This window comes from Theropithecus gelada, chromosome 8 (assembly GCF_003255815.1).
Source record: "Theropithecus gelada isolate Dixy chromosome 8, Tgel_1.0, whole genome shotgun sequence".
In the NCBI taxonomy this organism is placed as follows: Eukaryota; Metazoa; Chordata; class Mammalia; order Primates; family Cercopithecidae; genus Theropithecus; species Theropithecus gelada.
This window is the reverse complement of record NC_037676.1, coordinates 69,125,767-69,149,519: the sequence shown is the minus strand read 5'-3', so window position 1 is coordinate 69,149,519 and position 23,753 is coordinate 69,125,767. Positions and strand designations below refer to the sequence as shown.

Sequence of the window (23,753 nt, the reverse complement as noted above, 5' to 3'; positions counted from 1 at the left end):
GAAATGGTTATTCGAAGGGTATACATTTTCCTAAAAGGCTTATGCTATGAGAGAAAAGATAAACTTGAAACTTAGAAAACATTTTGTTCTCTGGATATTATACACATAAGCCTATGATAATCTAGTAATTCATGTGTCCAAATAATTTGTTCAAATTTTATTTTCCCTCACACATATAAATAATTTATTTTATAATGACTATTGTAACCATTACCAATTTCAATTTCAAATAATGACAGACATTAGTTGATTTTTTTTCTGATTTTATTATACTATATAGATTTGTATTTCTTGTGATCTGAGAAACATCAAAATTCTATTTTAAATTTGTTCTTAAAAATATACAATATTGCACTTTAATTTTTGGCAGCTTAACAGGAATGAATGAGTACAAAAAAATCATACAAGAAACTACAATTTTTATTTTGCTTTATAAGAGCTTTGTGTAAAAACAAAACTTACAGTAGTGCCAAATAAACCAAATATTTACAGTGTAGATATTAAAGTCTTACCTCTAAAGGAAGATTCAGTGTATTGGATGTAAATATTATTAATATAAGAAAAGCACACTGCCACCCCCACTGCCCAATTCTGCTAAACACTTTTAAGCCAAAGAATATTGGTGAGAAATGCTTTCGTGATTTCTTTCTCAAGACATACATGGAAGGGATGCTTGCTCTTGGAGCATCTAACGTGGGTCATTAAACTTTTACAAAAATGTTTCCTACATAACTTAAAAAAACCTCTACTCTAAGCCAAGAATCCAAGGTAAGCTTATTTTTAATTTTTTAAAGTTCTTCTGTATCCTCTTTTTTTTTTTTTAAATAAATAGAAATGAGGTGTCACTACATTGCCCAGGCTGGTCTTGAACTCGTGGGCTCAACTGATCCTCCTGCCTTGGCCTCCCAAAGTGCTGGGATTTTATAGGCATGAGCCACCATGCCCAGCCAGTTATTCTCCTTTACTTTTATAAGCATGTAAGTTAGTTGGTAGGTTACAATTTTAAGGTCTGTTTCCTGCACTTTTTCTAAGATATATTGAATTGGATACTGAATACACATCTGCCTGATTTTCAGCTTTTGTTACATTGCAATAAAACTATATACATTTACATTGACCCACAATTTGTTTTTTTCTTTTTTTTTTTTCTTAACTAGGGTCTCGCTCTGGTACCCAGGCTGAAAAGTGCAGTGGCACGATTTCAGTTCACTGCAACTTCCATCTCCTGGGCTCAAGTCATCCTCCAACTTCAGCCTCCAGAGTAGCTGGGACTAAAGATATGTGCCACCATGTCTGGCTAGTTTTTGTATTTTTTGTAGAGATAGGGTTTCGCCACGTTGACCAGGATGTTCTCAAACTCCTGAGCTCAAATAATCTGCCTGCCTCGGCCTCCCAGGATGCTGGGATTATAGGCATGAGCCACCATGCCTGGCCGTTATTTTACTTTTTAATTCCCAATTAGGCAAATACTCTAGAAAGCTCAATTTTTTATTTTACTTAACCAATTAGGAAAAGAGCTTTGAAATACCTATTTGCAAAAGCAAATACAAAGATTTAGAATGACTTAATAGCATACTAAACATTCAAAAGATGAACAGAACATAAACACAATGTATTTGTAATATAAATATATGACAGAGAGACATTCATTTTTGGTACCACCTTAAAAAATCCAGCAGTACATTTTATTACCCTTCAGATCTTTGGGAATACTTAAAAATCCTAACCATTAAACTTTTTCTTTTCCTTCAGAGGAAAAATAATCCACAAAGTTGAATTGGCATTTCAAAAACAAATAATTTCTTTTTGTTACTTATTTTTTTTTTGAGATGGAGTTTCCTTCTTGTTGCCCAGGCTGGAGTGCAATGGCGCGATCTCGGCTCACAGCAACCTCCGCCTCCTGGGTTCAAGCGATTCTCCTTCCTTAGCCTCCCGAGTCGCTGGGATTATAGGCATGCGCCACCATGCCCCGCCAATTTTGTATTTTTAGTGGAGACGGGGTTTCTCCATGTTGGTCAGGCTGGTCTCGAACTCCTGACCTCAGGTGATCCACCCACCTCAGCCTCCCAAAGTGCTGGGATTATAGGCGTGAGCCACCGCGCCCGGCCTGTTACTTCTTAAATGATCTGCAGAATAAAGTTATTCCAATTGTTAACTAGCAGCCAATGTATTCATTATGCTTTTACACTTTGATCATACCATGAACCAAATATTTCAAACAGTGATTTATCATGGAAAAATACGGTTTCTTCTTAAACAACCATGTACCAATTGCATAGTTTTGATGTGATAACAAAAGCCATAGTAAAGAGTTACAAAGGTATTAATATATGTTAGCTGAACTGAAATTGACTGTTAAAAAACAGTCTATCTTGGGTAGATGTTAGTGTAAACTTAGAAGGAAAAAACAGTCAATAGCAAAAAAGGTTTCTTTAAAAATAGGTTAATGCTAAGAATAAGAGCTTTTAAATTTTGTTTAAAAATAAGCTTATTAAACAAGAATATAAATTTTAATCAAAACAGCTCTTTGAAATGCCCTATTTTTCTTGCATATAGCAGAAAATACATTTTTTCAGTTTTCATCATTACATGTAAAAATGAGGCACTAGTTATACATATTTGAATATATTCACATGAATAGAAGTTTCAGTCCCATCTATAGACTTATTTTGCTCCATGGTTTCTGAATGGCAAACTGTTCACAAAAATAAGTCTTCTGAAGGAGGCGCATAAGAGAAACCAACGAATGCATCATCTGCCTCCAATACACTGGCATTCACTATAGAATAGTCAGAAGATACACACACAGAATATGGAACTGTTTCTTCTGTAAATGCTGTGTCAAAGTTTCTGATATCATCTGGTCCAGCCTAAAACATCAAAAGCACAGTATTATTCATCTTAGCTTTTCTTTCATTAATTTAATCCTTTATTTCTTTTTTTGAGACAGGGTCTTGCACTGCCACCTGTGCTGGAGTGCCAGTGGAGCGATCTTGGCTCACTGCAACCTCCGCCTCCTGGGTTCAAGCAGTTCTCCTGCCTCAGCCTCCTGAGTACCTGGGATTATAGGCACCCACCCACTGCGCCCAGCTAACTTTTTGTATTTTTAGTAGAGACAGGGTTTCACCATGTTGGTCAGGCTGACATGGTGACCTCGTGATTCACCTGCCTCAGCCTCCCAAAGTGCTGGGATTACAGGTGTGAGCCACTGCGCCTGACCCAATTTAGTCTTTTATTACAACTCTTTTATGAATTTGTGTGTTTATTGCTGGCAAGTTTAGATGTCTTCCTAATTCATTCCCTTGAAACACTTTTCTGTTTTTCCTTTCCTGACCTTTATTATTTAGGTGAAGTTATCTGTCCTTCTGAAACAGGGGTGTCCAATCTTTTGGGTTCCCTGGGCCACACTAAAAGAAGAATGGTCTTGGACCACCCTCACTAACACTAACAATAGCTGATGAGCTAAAAAGCAAACAAAAAAATGCAAAAAAACTCTCAATGTTTTATAGAAAGTTTAAGAATTTGTGTTGGGCCGCATTCAAAACCACCCTGTGCCGCATGCAGCCCACAGACCGTGGGTTGAACAAGCTTGTTCTAACAGTTAAGGTTCTTTTTGAGTTGGGGGAGGAGAGAGAAAGGTAAGGAAGGCTCACAAACAGAGATTGTTAATTTACATCTCAAGGCTTGTCACTGATCCCCTTTCTCTCTACCCATCACTGCCTCACTACACCCAAGTTTAGAAAAAGGTCTCAGGTAGGTTTTCAGGATAGCATTTTGTATTTGCATTTCCATAAAATGCCTATCCATCTGGTTTCTCAATTATGGGTAGGTAAAGCCTTCTGATGAAGAAATGAAGCAGTTATAAGTAAAATTATAATTTTGTTATCAGTTATTTAATTAGGTTATTGGTTATAAGCAAAATTGTGAAAGATGACTCTTACTGTGCTACAGAGAATGTCATAAAGCATTTGACTAGGGCATCTTAGCTCTGGAGGGCTACGAAGTCCTGATATGAAAATTAAGCATGATGGCTGCTTAAGCTCATAGACAGTCATTCTTAATTTTCCTTTACAAATCTGATGCAAGCTAATAGACTCTACCTTTCCTACACACACACACACACACACACACACACACACACACACACACAATTTTGAGACACGGTGTCATCCTGTAGCCCAGGATGGAATGCAGTGGCACAATCACAGCTCACTGCAGCTTCCACCTCCTGGGCTCAAGGGATCATCCTGCCTAAGCCTTACCCAAGTAGCTGGGACCACAGGCATATGTCACTATACCTGGCTTATTTTTTATTTTTAGTGGAGTCGAGGTCTCACCATGTTGTCCAGGCTGGTCTTGAACTCCTGGGCTCAAGCAATCCTCCCACCTCAGCCTCCCAAAGTGCTGAGATTACAGCCATGAGCCGCCATGCCCAGCCCCAATATATTTATAGACAAAAACTAGGATACAAATTCAGGTGATTCACTCTTAAAGTCCATCCCTGGTCGGGCACGGTGGCTCACGACTGTAATCCCAGCACTTTGGGAGGCCTAGGCGAGCGGTTCACGAGGTTAGGAGATCGCGACCATCCTGGCTAACAAGGTGAAACCCCGTCTCTACTAAAAAAATACAAAAAATTAGCCGGGCCTGGTGGCGGGTGCCTGTATTCCCAGCTGCTCAGGAGGCTGAGGCAGGAGAATGGCGTGAACCTGGGAGGCGGAGCTTGCAGTGAGCCGAGATCGCGCCATTGCACTACAGCCTGGGCGACAGAGCAAGACTCTGTCTCAAAAAAAAAAAAAAAAAGTCCATCCCTGAATTTCTAGGTTATTTCTGCTCTACAGGGAAGGGAACCCTTAAAATGTTCAAGTCATTAAGTCTAACTGAGGGTGCACTCATAGAAATTCAGAGCAGATATTACAAGCAAAGGATAATAGCCTCGTACATATACAGACTGAGCAGAGACCACAAAAACCCAGAATGCTAGATCCTCCCATATGAGAAAATCCCCCATAGAGACAAAGAATGCTAGAAATTTTATATGTATGTATGCATGTATGTATTTTTCCTCATCAAATTCTTATACACAATCCTTCAAGCATGGGCTCTTGAATTCTGGCTACAAAATTTGCTAGCTGTCTTTTTTTTGAGACAGAATCTCATTCTGTTGCCCAGGCTGGAGTGCAGTGGCGTGATCTTGGCTCACTGAAACCTCCACTTTCCAGGTTCAAGCAATTATCATGCCTCAGACTTCTGAGTAGCTGGGACTACAGGTATGTGCCACCATGCCCAGCTAATTTTTGTATTTCTAGTAGAGACAGGGTTTCGCCATGTTGGCCAGGCTGGTCTCGAACTTCTGACCTCAAGTGATATGCCCGTCTTGGCCTCTCAAAGTGCTGGGATTACAGTTGTGTAATTCGTTTTATAAACTACTCTATCTCTATGAGCTTGTTTCTTCTTCCATAAAGTAATAATACTATCACCTACCTCCTCAGGTTGTTGCAAGCATCTGATGTGTTAATAAATAAAATTTCCTGAATGTAACATGTAGAAGGTACTCAAATGATGGAAATGTTCTCTGACTTGCCTTTATAATGCCCTCATGGCTCATGGCTGATACTGACAGGAATAATACAGGCTGAGCATCCCAAATCCAAAATGCTCCAAAATCCCAAAATTTTGAGCATCTACATGACAGTCACTGGAGCATTTTGAATTTCAGATTTTCAGATTTGGGATGCTCAATCACTAAGTAAATCCCAAAATCCAAAAAACAATTCCAAATCTAAAACACTTCTGGTCCCAAACATTTCAGATAAAGGATACTCAACCTGTACCATGTGCTTTATTAAGAGTGAGGGCGGGCCAGGCACGGTGGCTCATGCCTGTAATCCCAGCACTTTGGGAGGACGAGGCAGGCGGATCACGAGGTCAGGAGATCGAGACCATCCTGGTTAATACGATGAAACCCCATCTTTACTAAAAATACAAAAAATTAGCCAGGCATGGTGGCAGGCACCTGTAGTCCCAGCTACTTGGGAGGCTGAGGCAAGAGAATCACTTGAACCCGGTAAGTGGAGGTTGCAGTGAGCCAAGATCGTGCCACTGCACTCCAGCCTGGGTGACAGAGCAAGACTCTGTCTCAATCAATCAATCAATAAATGAAATGAAATTTTATGTAGTCAAATCTACCAACTTTTTTCTCTTATGGCTTCTGGGTCATGCTTTAAAAAGTGACAGAGCAAGACTCCATCTCAAAAATAAATAAATAAATAAATAAAAACAATTAAAAAAAAGAGTGAGGGCTCTGCCCATCTCTACTAAAAATACAAAAAGCAGCCGGGTGTGGTGGTGCACACCTGTAGTCCCAGTTACTTGGGAGGCTGAGGCAGGAGAATAGCTTAAACCTGGGAGGCGGAGGTTTCAGTGAACCGAGATAACGCCACTACACTCCAGCCTGGGCAACAGAGCAAGACTCTGTCTCAATCAATCAATCAATAAATGAAATTTTATGTAGTTAAATCTACCAACTTTTTTCTCTTACGGCTTCTGGGTCGTGCTTTAAAAAGCATTCTTAAAGATTATACACAAAAATATTATCTTAGGTCTTGCAAGGGTTACTTTTAGGTGCCTGGAATAGGTGTGACTACAGGTGCGTGCCAGCAAACCCAGCTATTTTTTTACTTTCTGTTGTTGTTGTTGTTAAGAGACAGGGTCTTGCCATGTTGCCAAGGCTGGTCTGGAACTCCTGGGCTCAAAAAATCCACCCACCTGAGCCTCACAAAGTACTGGGATTACAGGTATGAGCCACTGTGTTCAGCCCATACCTAGGTTTTAATTCTTCAGAGGGTTTGGGAATGCGTATCACGGACCTAACACAATGCTGGGTACACAGGGGGCACACACTAGAAGTTAATTCCTTTTTTCTCCCCTCTACTTGGAAATGTACAGCATAACTATGTCCTGGTACTAATACACACCCTCACTCCAATCTGTCCTTTCCAAACCCCTGTATTTTCATAGTATTTCCCTTCCTACCACATCCAATCCCTTAACACTTAGCTAGTGTTAACAACCATTAAAAAGAGTGATTCATTGACCCAGCAATGAATATTTTCTTTCAGCTTACAGAATTGTTAGAATGATGCCAGCCTCTCCCCAGGTCCAGACCCACCCCTCAGATGTGGGTTCTGAATGACCCACTTGGAGCATGGCCAAGCCACTCCTATCACAGCTGCATATCACATCTACCCCCTCAGGGCAGGACTATGCCATACTTTTAAATTTAGGGATTATTTTCTATGCTATACTTTTACTTTAAGGACTTTTTGGGGGGAACCTCTAATTTGAAATGTTGGTGAGCCCTCTCCCACCAAGCAGTCAATTTTGTTTTCATACTTTTCCAAAATTTTATACATAATAAACAGAAATTCCTAAAGCAGGGACTGAGGCCACAGAATTGTAAACTATTAGCTATGCAGAATAGTCGGTATTTCAAAAATGGAGTGAAAAACCTGAGCAATTTGTATTCCAAGAGATGCCAAAATGAAACCAGCAACAAAGTGAGTTTTTCTGAGGATTAAAGTGGAGGCAAGGATCAAAACCTGGATGTATCCAACATAGAATGGAATGTTAGGATATGCTTCATAGTAACTTAGAGGATTTCAGATGCAGCTTCAGTGAAATCCTATATGAATATGGCTTATTTTGGAGGTACTTGTTTTGTGTTAGTTGTTCTCAAATGGTATAATGAGAAATCTTTCAAAGTGTCAAAAACTACTTGTTGATGAATTTTATAGCAAAAAAAAGATTAAAATATAATAATGTACCCATTCATTGTATTAACCCATTTTAGGTCACTGCTCTTATCCTTTCTCTATCAGCTGCTGAGAGAATAAAATTAAGCAACCAAATCTTATTAGGATAAATTAAACATTTAGCAGTATAACCTCAAGTTTGTGGGCTAAAAAAGATAATCCAGAATGCATTTTTACCTATTGTAAACAGAGAAATAAACTGCTTCGAGTCCTTTTTTAATGTAGACCAGTTGGACATGTATAATTGAAGTAAATATTTTATGCAACCTGTTAGATTTTGAAATAATTCTCACTAACTGCTAGCAACATTCATCATAGAAATACTGAAGCTTAGCATGGTCAATAACCCCACTCTCTCTTTTCCTAGTAACTACCCTGTTAAAATATAAAACACTAAGCAGACTGGAAAATCAACTGATTTATTTTATTCACTGAAAGAATAAGCATCAAAGACTATTTCTGTCGACTGTTTTCCCCCCACAGATGCAACCGTAAGTTATTATGAGGCATCTGTTTTTTTGTCTCACATTACATATTTTAATTCCACAACACTGAATGCCTGATATACACTAAATATATAATTATTAAACTCTTCTCTTTATATATATTTTATCCCCTTAACTGTAATTTTCTTGAAGACAGAGCCTATGTTCTACTTATTTGTGTTTTCTAACCAAGTTACCAATAAATATTTAATGGGAAAATTCCCAGAGGGAAAATGATTTAAAAAAAAGATATTACAGCCGGGCGTGGTGGCTCAAGCCTGTAATCCCAGCACTTTGGGAGGCCGAGACGGGTGGATCACGAGGTCAGGAGATCGAGACCATCCTGGCTAACATGGTGAAACCCCGTCTCTACTAAAAATACAAAAAACTAGCCGGGCGTGGTGGCGGGCGCCTGTAGTCCCAGCTACTAGGGAGGCTGAGGCGGGAGAATGGCGTGAACCCGGGAGGCGGAGCTTGCAGTGAGCCGAGATCGCGCCACTGCACTCCAGCCTGGGCGACACAGCGAGACTCTGTCTCAAAAAAAAAAAAAAAAAAAAAAAAAAGATATTACTAATTAAATATCTACTGTGTGCAATGCACTCTGGTGCTTTACAAATGTTACCTGAATTAAACCTCACAGCTCATGTTGTGAAAGAAAAAATAAGTATAGAGAAGCTTAACTTCTAGTTAATCAGAGAAGAGCAGGGATCCAATGCTGGAGCTATCCATTTCCAAAGTCGCTTAGGAGTCCCTAATTCAACATGCCTGATGATATATTTATTTGAATGTAATTAAATTCTGCTAAGATACTTAGTCTAAAGAGAAAAATAATTCTTAAGAGTCTTAGTTTCCTACCACAAACTCTACAAATTTGGGACCAAAATTATTCTTAATGGTGTCATTCCTGGATGCACTACATGAAATAAGTCAGTCTACAAATATTATGTATGTAGGTGTAAAATATTACACCTATTAATACCAGCTAGGAGCTATGTATAGAAATTAACCTTGAACAAAGCCTGATAGACTATTAAGTAATACTTTCCTGATCTCCTTATCTGCTCTAATTTATTAAAAAAGTATTCCTGGCCAGGTACGGTGGCTCATGGGTGTAATCCCAGCACTTTGGGAGGCTGAGGCGGGTAGATCATGAGGTCAACAGATCGAGACCATCTGGCCAACATGGTGAAACCCCATCTCCACTAAAAATACAAAAATTAGCTGGGCGTGGTGGCGCACCCCTGTAGCCCCAGCTACTCAGGAGGCTGAGGCAGGAGAATCTCCTGAACCAGGGAGGCAGAGGTTGTAGTGAGCCAACATTGCACCACTGCACTCCAGCCTGGCGACAGAGCAAGACTGTCTCCAAAAAAAAAAAGGCCGGGCGTGGTGGCTCAAGACTGTAATCCCAGCACTTTGGGAGGCCGAGACGGGCGGATCACGAGGTCGGGAGATCGAGACCATCCTGGCTAACATGGTGAAACCCCATCTCTACTAAAAAATACAAAAAACTAGCCGGGCGAGGTGGTGGGCGTCTGTAGTCCCAGCTACTTGGGAGACTGAGGCAGGAGAATGGCGTAAACCCGGGAGGCGGAGCTTGCAGTGAGCTGAGATCCGGCCACTGCACTCCAGCCTGGGCGACAAAGCGAGACTCCGTCTCAAAAAAAAAAAAACAAAACTCCAAACCAATCTTCGTTTATATTCTATTCTAGTCCTTATCCTTATTTTTACTGCTATAATTATAAGTCACAAAAATTGTAATTACCACGTTTTCATGTAACTTTATAAGGATTTTCTAAGTGTTTGCTCATTTTTATATAATTTAACAAGAAAAGACAATAGCACATAAGGAAACATAGAATAATGACTCTGGAATCATGCATATATTAGAATCCTGGCTCTACTACTTTTCATCCAGCTATGAGACATCTCTGAGCTTCTATTTCCTCATTTATAAAATGTGTAATAAGAAAAAACAGTAAGTATTACTAAGTAATACTTATTAATAAGCTGGTAGCTTGAAGAGTAAATTATATATTATAACACATACAAAGTGTATATCCCTATACAAAGGAAGCTATCATTAGTTACTAACATCATTACTGGCCTATTGATGATTATTAACAATTTCCCTGTTGTTATATATTTACTGTATTTTCCAAAATTTTCCACCACTGTTAATAGTATAAAGCTCATCTATAATGTGGCTTTTTACTTTAAACAAATTATCTTTAGGTGAAATGTTTCCATCAAATAGATTGAACAAGTCTAGCTAACACTAACATTTTTATAATACTATCCTATTGTTTTCCCAAAAAAGTAACAATTTACATTAATATTATTTTATTAATGTTTGTCTATACCTGTTTTTTTTTTTTTCCAATTTTATTTTGAGACAGGGTCTTGCTCTATCACCCAGGCTGGAGTGCAGTGGCGCAATTTTGACTCACTGCAATCTCCACCTCCTGAGTTCAAGTGATTCTCATGCCTCATACTCCCTAGTAGTTTGGGAGTGTAAAGGCATGCATCACCACACCCAGATAATATTTTTTTTTTTGTATTTTTAGTAGAGACAGGGTTTCGCCATGTTGGCCAGGTTGATCTTGAACTCCTGGCCTCAAGTGATCCACTCACCTCGGCCTCCCAAAGTGCTGGGAGTGATCTGCCCGCCTCAGCCTCCCAAAGTGCTGGGATTACAGGTGTGAGCCACCATGCCTGGCTGACTTATTGAGTTCATTCTTTTCTTACACATATTCCAAAGAAACACTTTACAATTACTGTCCTGGAAGATATTTTTATCAAGCTAATCTAACTATAATCTTACTGGTCTCCCCAAAGTTATCAGTTATACTAGACAACCCTGAGTGACATATTTCGCAAATATTTAGGTAATGACTCCATTTAATTCAGGTGATTCTGAGATCTAGTCTCAAAATTATAATGAACTGCTATTATGTTTCATGATTTTAGAAAGGAAGATTTGGATATATACTTACCACATTAGGATTAAATGGTGGTGGAATCTTCTTTTGTACAAGGTCAGCCCAGCTGAGTGATTCAAAAAAAGGATGATTCTGAATTTCAAGCTGGAATATTAAAAAAATGTTTGACTAATGCTGAAGAATATATTAAGTACTAACTGCATAATTTTATGAAGCCACACTATTACTATTTTGCCCCTCAATGACTCTTTTTAGGAACATGTGTATGTTATTTGTGTGGCAAAATGATGTTATTCATGTAAGCAATAGAAAGACTGAAAAAAGTTACTTAGAATGATCTACTTAAACTTAAGTTGTCTTCTCTTCACAGTCAGTTTCCTCACTGGTAAAATGGGGATAACATTTCTGCCCTAAATACTTCAGGGGAAGTAGGTTTTAAGGATCAGTGTAAAGTATGGATGTAAAGTGCTATGAAAAGAATAAAGCACTACAGAGGTACAAAGAATTAGTGTTATTACTGGAGTAGATGGGGTAAAGAAGTTGGGCAGAGAGCTTTATACAGTAGAGTAGAAATAAAATCTGTCATGAGTTCTACTAATAAAAAAATATCCCACTCAGGGTTGGTATTACCAAACAACAGCACAGTATTGACTCTAGCTTTTTTTCCTTCAAGGTGCCACGGGAGTGTATAAAGCAGGATCCAATGTAATTTGGTGGGCTAAAAAAGACTTCTTGGAGAAAATGGTATCTCATGAGAGGTCTGAAAAATGAGTAAGAATTCAGCCAGACAAAAGAATGGGGAGAGCATGTTCCAGAAAGGCTCTGAGGTGGCAAAAAGGTTAGTATGGTCAAGAAAATGAGAGTCCAATATGGCTGCAGTGTAGGGAAGGATGGGACTGTCACATAAGGTGAAGCTCAAGAGCTAAACCAGCTGTATCATATCAGGTCTATGTTAAACATTTTGGATTTTGCTCTAAGGTCGCAAGAAGCCATCAAGGGGATTTAGTCATGAGAATGTCATAACTGTTTTTTTTTGTTTGTTTTTTAAAGCATCAGGTTGGTGAGAAATGTTTTTTAAACCACCACCCTGGGCCAGGTGCAGTGGCTCACACCTATAATCCCAGTACTGCGGAAGGCCGAAGTGGGAGGATCACTTGAACCCAGGAGTTCAAACCCAACCTGGGCAATACAATGAGACTCCCCCATCTCTACAAAATAGTGTGGTGGCACGCACCTGTAATCCAGCTATTTGGGGGCTGAGGTGGGAGGATCATTTGAACCTGGGAAGTTGAGGCTGCAGTGAGCCGCGATAACACCACTACACTCTAGCGTCGGCGACAAAGCAAAACCCTGCCTCAAAAAAAAAAAAAAAAAAAAAAATCCCTCAAAACACCACCCTGGCTACAGGGAGAATTAGATTGAAGAGTCAGGACCAGATAAAGGAAAAGCAGCTACCACTGTAACCAGACTAAAGAAGACAAATAGTAGGAAAAGAGTAGCAGCAGTGGGGCTAGAAAGAAATGTCTGGATATGGGAAAGATTCAGGCAGCAAACGGAACAGGACCTGGCTGTTTGCTGAATATGGAAGTAAGGAAGAGAGAAGACTCAAGAATGCCTCTCAGATTTCTGGCCTGAACAGCCACATGGACAGTGATGTCCTTTAATACGAAAGGGAGCACAGGGGGACAATAGCGGCATTTGAGGTACTCTCAAGAACTCCAAGTGGTGGTGGTGAGCAGGCAGATACTATGTAAGTCTAGAGTTTAGAAGAGAGGGCTGAAGAGTAAAGAAAAGACATAAATGTGTGAGATGAAAATACATAGATAACTAAAGCCATGGGATCAATTGAGATTGCCCAGGAAGACAGCACAGAAGAAAAGAGGGTTTAGGACAACAGGGGACCGCAACACTTGAAGGTTGAAAAGGAGCTTACACAGGAGGTAATGGAGAATGGTCCAGAAATACAGAAAGAAAAGCCTGAGATGAGACGTATGTGTGCTCTTGCAGAAGCCTAGGGAACAGGAGAGTGTTGCCAAGTTTAAAAGCTGCTGAGGGCGGCGTAAGTTGAGGAAAAGTATCCAGCAATTCTCCTGGCTATTTTGTGGTAGACTGAGAAATGAAAGAGCTTGGGAAAGGGAGACTGAACAAAGGAAACTTTCAACAAGTTTGGCTAAGAAGGGAAGAAGATAGAGTAGTACCTCTCAGGAGATTTGTAAGACTGAGGGGTTTTTTTGGCTTAAGAAGCAACAGATTTGATAACATTTAATTACTGACTGGAAGGAACCAGAAAAAAGGGAGCAATTATTTGTGCAAAACAAACAAACAAGCAAGAACAGGGTTCCTTACAAATGGACAGGATCTAGTGCACAGGTGCAAACAGACCTTTTCCACTACAACAGGAGGAAGGAAATGACAGGATCCTGCAGGTTTATATAGGCCTGTGGATTTGATAACAGGAAGCTAAGTTAGCTCCACTCTGATGATTCTATTTTCCTTACAAAACAGAAGGCAAGATCATCTGTTAAAAGTGAAGAAGAAGAAAGGGAATCTGGGAAGTCTGGAGAGAAGGTGTGAAATAGTTAATACAGAGAGGAGGAGAGTAAGCTACACAGAGAAACAAAGAGTATTACCAGACAGTGGGGAAGCACAGACGAGGTTCACAGTGCTTCCAATATGCCCAGTTTGTTACTTTCTTTAGCACTGTTCAGCAGCCCACGAGATGATAGTTGGATTCATCTAGAGCTGCAATCTCCGTCAATGAATTCAATAAATGGACCAAGGGACAAGGAGGTGTGAAACATTAGCAAGACTGTCTGGAACAACGGAAAGGAAGTTGTTGGCAGAGCTACCAGCTGAACTGGGGAGCGGGGGGTAGAGCAGTAGCAGCAAAGTCTTTTATTCACAGCTCAGGTTCAAGACCGATAAGCAGCCTCCAAGAATATCTGAGAAAGCAATTTAGAAGTTCATATTCCTTAATATTTTGTGCATTTACTGACACACTAACATAATGCCAGTAACTACACTACAAATTTAATTACTCTGATTTGAAACAAACATGCAGATTCCCTAATTATATCAAGGAGGTCTCACCAAATTCAAAAAAAAAAAAAAAAAAAGTGATTCAGCGTTCAAGGCAAAAGACATTACCTCATGCAGACAAGAGGCACTTAACAAATTCCTGCCAAAGGAAATGATTTAGATGTTTAGATAGTCCCAAACCCTCAACAAAAAGCTTACTAGTTGGTTAGTCTCTGTGTTATTAGTTCATGAAAATGTCAGTATTATTTAGCAATAAAAACAGCAAAAGTAAGTTTAGGTAGTGAAAATATGCCACACAACACTTTTTAAAAAGAAGGGGAGGGGAATTTGTAATAAATGAAAATCAAGTAAATAACAGGGTGCGAAAGTGTATGTGGTGGACAGGGCGAAAGTGCATGCAAGAGAAAATGCTTTAAATACTATATAGTTTTATATAAATACAGGTGAAAACTATGGGGACGAGTATGCTTTTTTCCCATGTTGCTATTCTCCTCGTGTTGTATTCATTCAATTAAACACCATATAAAATAAAGCTTTATTTCCAAATTTTAAATAAGCTTAAATAAAGCTGGAGCTGGGAAAGCTGTTACATACAAAGTCTTCCTTGGCACCAAGTCGATTTTGCCTGTCTTTTTCTAGGAGTTCTTCCAGAATGGACCAGGCTGTAAGGCTCACTCCTGGCCTCAAACTTAGGGGTTTGTGAAGGATATTGTCATACATTTCAGCAACATCTCGGCAATAAAAAGGAGGCTGGGGAAAAAAAAAAGCAAAATAAAACTTAGTGGTAAACAAATTATGCGAAAATGGGGTTAAAATGGCTTTGATCTTGAGGGAGCAGTCAGTTGAAAAAATGTACGGACCTCTTAGGTCGTGTAGCTACCTGCAGCGTGGCTTCTTGAAGCAAAGAGATTCTAAAATCCAGCACATCACAGAGCTTAATAAGTGTTTACTGAATGAATTAGGGCCAGTTTGTTCAATACCACCTTGTAGACAGCTGTTAAATTATATACAACTTGTAGTAGTATCTGTTTTAGAGAAAATGACCAACCTTATCGTACGTATAATGACAGAATCATTGGAAATGGAAGTTCAAGACAGATCAAACATTAATTTCAGACTTGGGAATAAACTCACTAAAACAAAGGAATTTCTAGTAGAGATGGAGGCCTGTAGATAATGTTCCTTAGGTACTTACGACAGAGATAATATTATGACTATACTTTGCAGAATTAAAAATGCCACCGTGACAGCCAAAAGACTTGGGGTATGGCTTCAACACAAGCATTAGCTAATCATCTAATTATAAAGATTTAAAGTAAAAATAAAGGCCAGGCATGGTGGCTCACACCTGTAATCCCAGCACTTTGGGAGGCTGAGGTGGGCAGATCACTTGAGGCCAGGAGTTCAAGACCAGCCTGGGCAACATGGTGAAACCCTGTCTCTACCGAAAATATAAAAAACCAGCCAGGCATGGTGGTGTACGCCCGTAGTCCCATCTACTCAGGAGACTGAGGCACGAGAATCGGTTGAACCTGGGAGGCGGAGGATGCAGTGAGCTGAGATTGTGCCACTGCACTCCAGCCTGGGTCACAGAGCGAGACCCCATCTCAAATAAAATAAATAAATAAATAAACAAACAACTTTTGAGGAAAAAAAAAGAGCTGTACAGGTTTCTGTACTCTGGGAATAAGAGGAAGGAAGATTATCATGCTACTCAGGTTCTATCTGCAAGGTAACCTGAGTAGCATGATATGTAACCTACAAAACTACTTCCTTTTGAATTAATGTATCCAGAGCACCAGAAACATTTTTCCAAAGGGGGAATTACCATGTAAAATGTTACTGTTTATTTTTTTTTTCCCAAAAAAACTCCCAATTTATTCACCAGAGGACTGGCCTCTAATATTTTACCCTTGTGGGTTTGTTTTTAACCTCTTAAATATTAGTTACTAGTATTTTTATAAAATAAGATGAATATGACCTAAAACATTAAAATGACATTTTTTTCTTTTTAGTCTCCTTTTGTGAAAATTAGAAAGGTAATATATGCTTGTTGTAACAAATCTAGACAATACAGAAGTTTACAAAATAAAAAGTGAGGCCAGGCACAGTGGCTCACACTGGAAATCCCAGCACTTTGGGAGGCTGAGGTGGGCAGATCACCAGAGCTCAGGAGTTTGAGACCAGCCTGGGCAACATGGCAACACCCTGTCTCTACTAAAAATGCAAATAAATAAATAAATAAATTAGCTAGGCGGGGTGGTGCACACCTGTAGTCCTAGCTACTCAGCAGGCTGAGGTGGGAGAAGCATCAGAGCCTGGGAAGTCAAGGTTGCAGTGAGTCATGATCGTTCCGCTGCATTCCAACCTGAGCAACACAGTGAGACTCTGTCTCAAAAAAAAGTAAAAATAATAAAGTATACACAGTTTTTAAAGTTAAGGTAGTTTTATAGGCTTGTCATTTTTCCTTTGTGTAAGAAAGAAAAAGCTTATCTTTTAAAATATAACTTTTTTTTGTTTTGTTTTTTGGTCTCTTTTGAGATGGAGTCTCGCTTTGTTGCCCACGCTGGAATGCAGTGGCATGATCACCACTCACTGCAACCTCCACCTCCCGGGTTCAAGTGATTCCCCTGACTCAGCCTCCCAAGTATCTGGGATTACAGGGGCACACCACTGTGCCAGCTTAATTTTTGTATTTTTAGTAGAGATGAGGTTTTGCCATGTTGGCCAGGGTGGTCTTGAACTCCTGACCTAAGGTGATCCACCTGCCTTGGCCTCCCAAAGTGCTGGGATTTCAGGCATGAGCCACTGCGGCTGGCCAAAATAAAACTTCATTTTAAAGCAATCAGTAAAAGTTTGATTAATAAAATGTGTTTCAAATGTCCTCTTTTGAATCAACTGCATTTTATGTGCAATGATATGTTTTCAAAGTCCTCTAAATAAATTAGAAGGATTCTGAAATATGAAGATGGCAAATAAACAGTGCTTAAAGGGAAATCAGGTATAAAGTGGTTTTCCAATGTTCTAAGTCAGCAGCATAACCAGACAACTAGATCTTTTGACATGCAGGTCACAGTCAAGGGCAAAGAAGAGATGATGTTGGCTTTCACAGGAATCTATCATTCGAAACTAGCAAGATAAAACAAATGCTCTGAAATGTACTTCATGTTCTGAATTTCACTGTAAGCTCCACAGTTTTCAATGAAAAGCAAATAGACACTCAGCTCAGGTCTTGGCTGACAGCAGCATTTAACATTAGTGCTACACGTAGCAGCAGCTTCAAGGATTTGCACATCATTCCCAGCACAAGGCTGCTGGACACTTAGGGGACCACAAAGGGAGTCTAGAAACTGTTCTAAACATGGCATAAAGCCTACAGAAAAACATACATGTACTCTTATAAAGCTATTTGAGCTAACTAAAATGCCTACACTGTTTGCTTTGGGTTGGAATAATATTAACTCAATGTAGTGAAAAAACTTTATTCTTGTTAATCAGAAGTTCTGGCCAGCCTACGTGTCTTTAACTAAATAAGAACTGGGCAAACTGACTGCATAAACATCACTTTTTTTCAAGAAAAATTTTAAGACATGGTGTTTTCAGGGATGGGAATAGAGTGATCTTCAATGATGGGAAAAGCTGAGCACCTGTGTATTAATTAAATCTATTAAACAAAATAAAAGGCAAAAACCAAAAGACCTTATCTTCTGAAATACAGTAATTTATTGATAAATGCAAAAATCATTTTCTGTTCATTATCTTAAAATTAGAGTGATATTTGAGTAAACTGAATGGAAGCAGATAATTTTAATATTACAACCAGGTGTCTATTTCTAAAAATGCCAGGGGGGTGAGAACATCTGAAATAGTTATTAGCATAACAGAGAAACAATTATATTAATTTTAAAAAACTGGTAACAAAATAAAAAGGGTTTTTTTGTCCTTTTTTTTTTCTTTTTTGAGACAGAATCTCCCTCTGTCACCTAGGCTGGAGTGTACTGGTACAATCTTAGCTCACTGCAAACTCTACCTCCTGGATTCAAGCGATTCTTGGGCCTCCGCCTCCCAAGCAGCTGAGACTACAGGATGCACCACCATAGCCAGATAATTTTTTGTATTTTTAGTAGAGATGGGATTTCGCCATATTCCCCAGGCTGGTCTCAAACTCCTGGCCTCAAGTGATCTGCCCGCCTCAGCCTCCCACAGTGCTCAGATTACAGGGTGAGGCACCATGCCCAGCCTCTTTTTGTACTTTTTCCTAATGTGGTTTTGAGTTCATTAAACCGGCTATTACTGCTCTGTTAGTGTTATCTAAGTGTCCATGAGATTCTAAAGGCGGGAGAGAGAGACAGACAGACAATCAAATCAATGAGAATACATTGGAATAAAGAGATATAGAAATACATACCAATCCATACAGCATTTCATACAGAACAGCCCCAAGGCACCACCAATCCACAGTATTGTCATAGGGCTGTTTTCTAATTACTTCAGGTGCAAGATACTATAGAAAAGAATAAAATATTAGAGCAACTTGGTAAACAAATCAAGACAAAATTTATAAATAATTGAGAAATTTAACAAATTTTAGCTGTTGCTATCATACTAAAACCAAATTATCTGTATTTCCAGTGGGTTGGGTATTCTCAGTCTACACCAGTGGTTCTTAGGTAACGTCACATAGGACACTTCAAAATACATGTATTCTGCATTTCTCCTCGGAAACTGTGAAACAGTTAAAATAAATAAAAGAGTATAGTGAAGGTAGAATCTATAATTCTCAATAGGTGAAGTAGGTATTTGTGGGAAAAGTCTTTCAAAGGTTATTTTAGAAGTTCATTTGGTCATTACTCATGTTTTCCTCTTAAATACTTTTTTTTTTTTTTTTTTTGAGACAGGATCTTACTCTGTCGCCCAAGCTGGAATGCAGTGGCACAATCACAGCTCACTGCAGCCTCGACCTCCTGGGCTCAGGTGATACTCCCACCTTAGCCTCCCGAGGAGCTGGGACTACAGGCATGCACCACCACAACTGGTTAGTTTTTTGTATTTTTCATAGAGATGGGGGTTTAGCCATGTTGCCCAGGCTGGTCTGGAACTTCTGGGCTCAAACAATCTGCCCACTTTGGTCTCCCAAAGTGCTGGGATTACAGGCATGAGCCACAGCACCTGGCAAGAATTGTTAATGTAGCAATTATAATCCTTTTTTTTTTCTTTTTCAGTAAAAAAACAATGAACTGTATTATCATTTGAGAATTATAACAGCAATTCTCTAACATATTATTTAGAAAACTTGTGTAAGTTGTAGATATCTATTTACATTTTAATTTGCAGGAAATTTAGACTCATCACAACTTAACACATCTAAGACAGTGAACTTGAATTTTACATTCCAAAATATATTACCTCTTCCCATATGAAATACATGTAAGAAAGTAATTTCCTCTTAAGCTTTTTTATGTGATCTAAAGAAATGGCAAAATATTTTAACTATGAAATTAATATACAATAACAAAAAATGTTTCTTCATATATAAACCAAAACAGAATGGTTATAAATATATACAAGCACCAGGGTTAGACAGAAAAAAGAAGGAAAAACTCATTTCAAGGTAAATACTTGTTACTTAGAGATACTTTTAGTTAAGTTTCTGAACTCAATTAGAAGCCATTTTCTCACACATTTTCAACATTGTATTTGCAAGTACTCCACGAAAAAGATGAAATATTACATGGTACCTACAATCATTATAAATACCTTGGAATTTGGACAGTTTAAAATAAATCAAACTTGTTTCTGTGTGTGAAGTATGAATAATAAAGGTTTTACATGATTTGTAAGGATTATTATTATTGCCACAAATAGATACTTTTTTTGCTAGCTAACATGATTAGAAAATGGGATGGTCTGGTAAATAAATTCTGATTTGTGATTTTTTTTTTCCATATCCACTGCTTTATTTTCTTCTGGTAAGTAAACACTTAATTTTATTACAAAAGATTTCAAGCATACAAAAAAATGAGAAAAAACAATAAACTGCAACTGAGATATAGTCAAGTGTTAATATTTTGCCATATTTGCTTTAGCTCATTTTGTAAAAGAAAAACAGCTTTATTAAAATAGTCGCATACCACACAATTCACCCATTTAAAGTGTGTGATTCAATGTTGTTAACATATTCACAAAAAGAACACTTTCATCACTAATTTGTGATTTTTAAAGGATTAGAAATATAATTTTTTACAATATTTATTTTAGAACAAAAACAAAAAAGGAAATATAATTAAATGTGTAAAGAAGTTTAAGGTAAACTTCTGACATTAAAAACAAATAAACATAATTTATATTTGTTGGATTATTCAAAAGGGTCTTGTGGTATCTAACAATCACAGTTAAAAATACCCAACTATCAAGGCATGATTATCAGATATTTCCAGCTGGCTGGAAGCTGAAATGACAGTTTTTATTCTACTTTTCTTATTTTAAATTTATATATGCAATCTGTAATTCATATTTGCATTTTATACATGATTATATGAATGACAATGAGATATATTTCTTACCTCTGGTGTCCCACAAAATGTGGTAGTGGTGTCAGAAATAGCAATTCCTTCTTTACAAAGCCCAAAATCTGTTAAGACAACATGTCCCTGACAAATACAGGGGCGGTAAGATAAAACAGTGCATAAATAGGAACTGACAATTTTTCAGCAAGTTTTTCTTTTTTTTTGAAACAGAGTCTTACTCTGTCGCCCAGGCTGGAGTGCAGCGGTGTGATCTTGGCTCACTGCAACCTCTGCCACCTGAGTTCAAGCAATTCTCATGCCTCAGTCTCCCGAGACGCTGGGACCACAGGTGCATGCCACCTGGCTAATTTCGCCACGTTGCCCAGGCTGATTTTGAACTCCTGACCTCAAGTGATCCGCCCACCTCGGCTTCTCAAAGTTCTGAGATTACAGGTGTGAGCCACCACACCCAGCCAATAAATTAACAGTTTTAAAAATCCTTTTATTTTCACATAATTATAGATCCACATGAAATTGCAAAATAGTATACAGAGGAAATTGTCATCGGTACAATACTATTAACCAGACTGTCAACCTTATTCAGTTTTCACTTTTTACATGCATGCTTTGTGTGTGTGCTTAGCTCTACGCAACACAGATGTATAGATTCACGTAACCACCACCACAATCAAGACACAATTGTTCCATTGCAAAGGAACTTCCCTAATGCTACTCGTTTATCTTTGCACTCTCTATCCCCTTGGACCCTGTCAACCACTAATTTGTTCTCCATCTCTACAGTTTTGTCATTTTGAGAATGTTATATAAATAAAATAACACAGTACAGAATCTCTGAGACTTTTTTTTGCACTAAGCATAAAAGCAACAACAAAAATTGAGAACTAGTAGATTTTTAAAAGAGAATACTTACTACTGAATCCAAAAGAATATTTTCTGGTTTCAAGTCTCTACCAAATTAAAAGGAAGGAAAAGCAAAACTGAATACAAACCGAAATAAAATACTGTTATATATAATTTTTACAAGTATATTTAAAAATTGTACCTGTATACTATTTTGATGGAGTGTAAGTAACCCAATGCACTAGCAATTTCAGCAGCATAAAACCTAGCTCTGTGCTCAGGAAAGGACCGTTCTCTTTGTAAGTGGAAAAAAAGCTGTAAAATTGGTTGAGGGGTGGGAGAGAGAGAATGTTAGGATCATTCACACATAGCATTAGACAAATATATTTGGTAAATACAAGGTAGAAATTGTTCTTTGTTACTTTGAACGTGAGCTAAAAATATAACAAGGCACAGAACTGTGACTCCCCTTCATCCATGTCCCCACCTAACAATCATTCTCTCTCTTTAACCATGTGTCTTTGTTTACCCTTGCTAATGTCACTCATCTCCCATTTACTACTCAACGCAATAATGTCCTCACCCTACCAGGCAACTGCTCTGGAAAAGATTATCAATAAAGATCAATGATCTTGATATTGCCATGTAATTATCTTACAGGGCCTTTCTGGACTGTTTTCCATTTGAAAATACAAACACTATTCAGAGATTAAAAACTAGTGCCCAGCAGAACAAATATAACCATATGAATATATATCTCCATAGATATAATTTACTTGAGCCAAATACTGTTTTTCAGAAACTCTGAATTAGTTGGTAACATTAAAAACTGGGAATTTAGGGGTAAAAATTCACGGTTTTAGTTTCTTTTTTAAAAAAAGGTAAGCTCTGGACCATTAGGCCTACTCTTCACAGCAGCAGCAACTGGCTGCAGCTAAACTGCAGTCGGACTCTCTAGTTCATTTCTTATACTTCCTAATTTTTAATTTATTTCTTATAACCTGGCCTTTAACTAAGGTTACTGCCTGGGGGAAGTTTCCACTGGGTCCCTTGGCTACTAAGACAAAAATCTCTCCTTAAGTCTTGGTGAATTCCATCTCTGCTCCTTCCTGGCCTCGGAAAATGCAGGGACGACAGCGTTTCTGCCCTCGGTCCACTGTTATTTTTTCTCCAAATACCCTTCCCAGGTAACTTGATCCATTCTGTTGATTTTAACCACCACCTCAATGTTGATGTCTCCTATGTGGACTTTACCCAATGACTTTGATGCAGAAAATCAATGAGGAAGCTGAGGCTCAGAGAGGCTTGCTTATCTGCCAAGTATCATACCACCTACTTGTTTTTATTCTACTTTGCTCTGAAAAAGATACGAGGTAGTATACAAAGCTAAGTATTCATATGTCAAGGTTAAAATTTCTAAGTATGAACACTGGGAGAAAATAAGAGTATTAATGTATGGAAACCACACTCCTCCTGCCTCTAACTTTTCTCTTCATCTTTAACCCTTGTTTACCTATTACCCACTCAATTTCTCCTCCACCCACCCTGGCATTCTATTGTATTTTATTCTCCTTTTTTCATTATCTTGCATCTTTCAGATGACAAGGCTACCTCTTTCAATCTTTGCCAGTGAGCGGTCACTGTACAAAAAGGTCTCAGAAGCAGAGCCCTAAAAGAGCACGAAGAAACCACACATAAAGCAGGGAGCTTGCAGTGGGATCTCACCTGCACTAGATGCTTCTCATGAACATTTCAAAGACACAAGGTGGCACTGAAGAATGGGCTCTGTTTGGGGAGGGGGAAGGGGGGAGGGGGAAGGATTGCATTGGGAGATATACCTGATGTAAATGACGAGTTGATGGGTGCTGACGAGTTGATGGGTGCAGCACACCAACATGGCACAAGTATACATATGTAACAAACCTGCACGTTATGCACATGTACCCGAGAACTTAAAGTATAATTAAAAAAACAAACAAACAAACAAAAAACCACAGAAGAAAAAAAAAAAAAAAGAATGGGCTCTGCAGTTGAGATATCTAGGTTAAATCCAGGGCCTGACACTTACTAGAACACTGTAACATTGAGACTGTTATTTAACCTTTCTTA

At 38.5% G+C, this 23,753-nt stretch overlaps 1 protein-coding gene across 4 annotated transcripts in view; it reads right to left on the bottom strand.

Moving 5' to 3' along the window:
- Nucleotides 1-246: 246 nt before the first annotated feature.
- The window catches only part of LOC112630067 (serine/threonine-protein kinase Sgk3), a 191,998-nt gene continuing 168,491 nt past the window's right edge, over nt 247-23,753 (bottom strand). For 3 of the 4 annotated variants that reach the window (XM_025394128.1, XM_025394126.1, XM_025394127.1), the window contains 7 exons: nt 21,847-21,959; nt 21,715-21,751; nt 20,841-20,927; nt 18,686-18,781; nt 14,872-15,027; nt 11,293-11,382; nt 247-2,870 (listed from right to left, as the gene is read on the bottom strand). In XM_025394128.1, coding sequence (XP_025249913.1) covers nt 2,700-2,870; nt 11,293-11,382; nt 14,872-15,027; nt 18,686-18,781; nt 20,841-20,927; nt 21,715-21,751; nt 21,847-21,959 — 750 coding nt within the window. In that variant the 3' untranslated portion in view covers nt 247-2,699. The remainder of the gene's footprint in view (nt 2,871-11,292; nt 11,383-14,871; nt 15,028-18,685; nt 18,782-20,840; nt 20,928-21,714; nt 21,752-21,846; nt 21,960-23,753) is intronic. The other variant, XM_025394129.1, reaches the window with a different exon arrangement.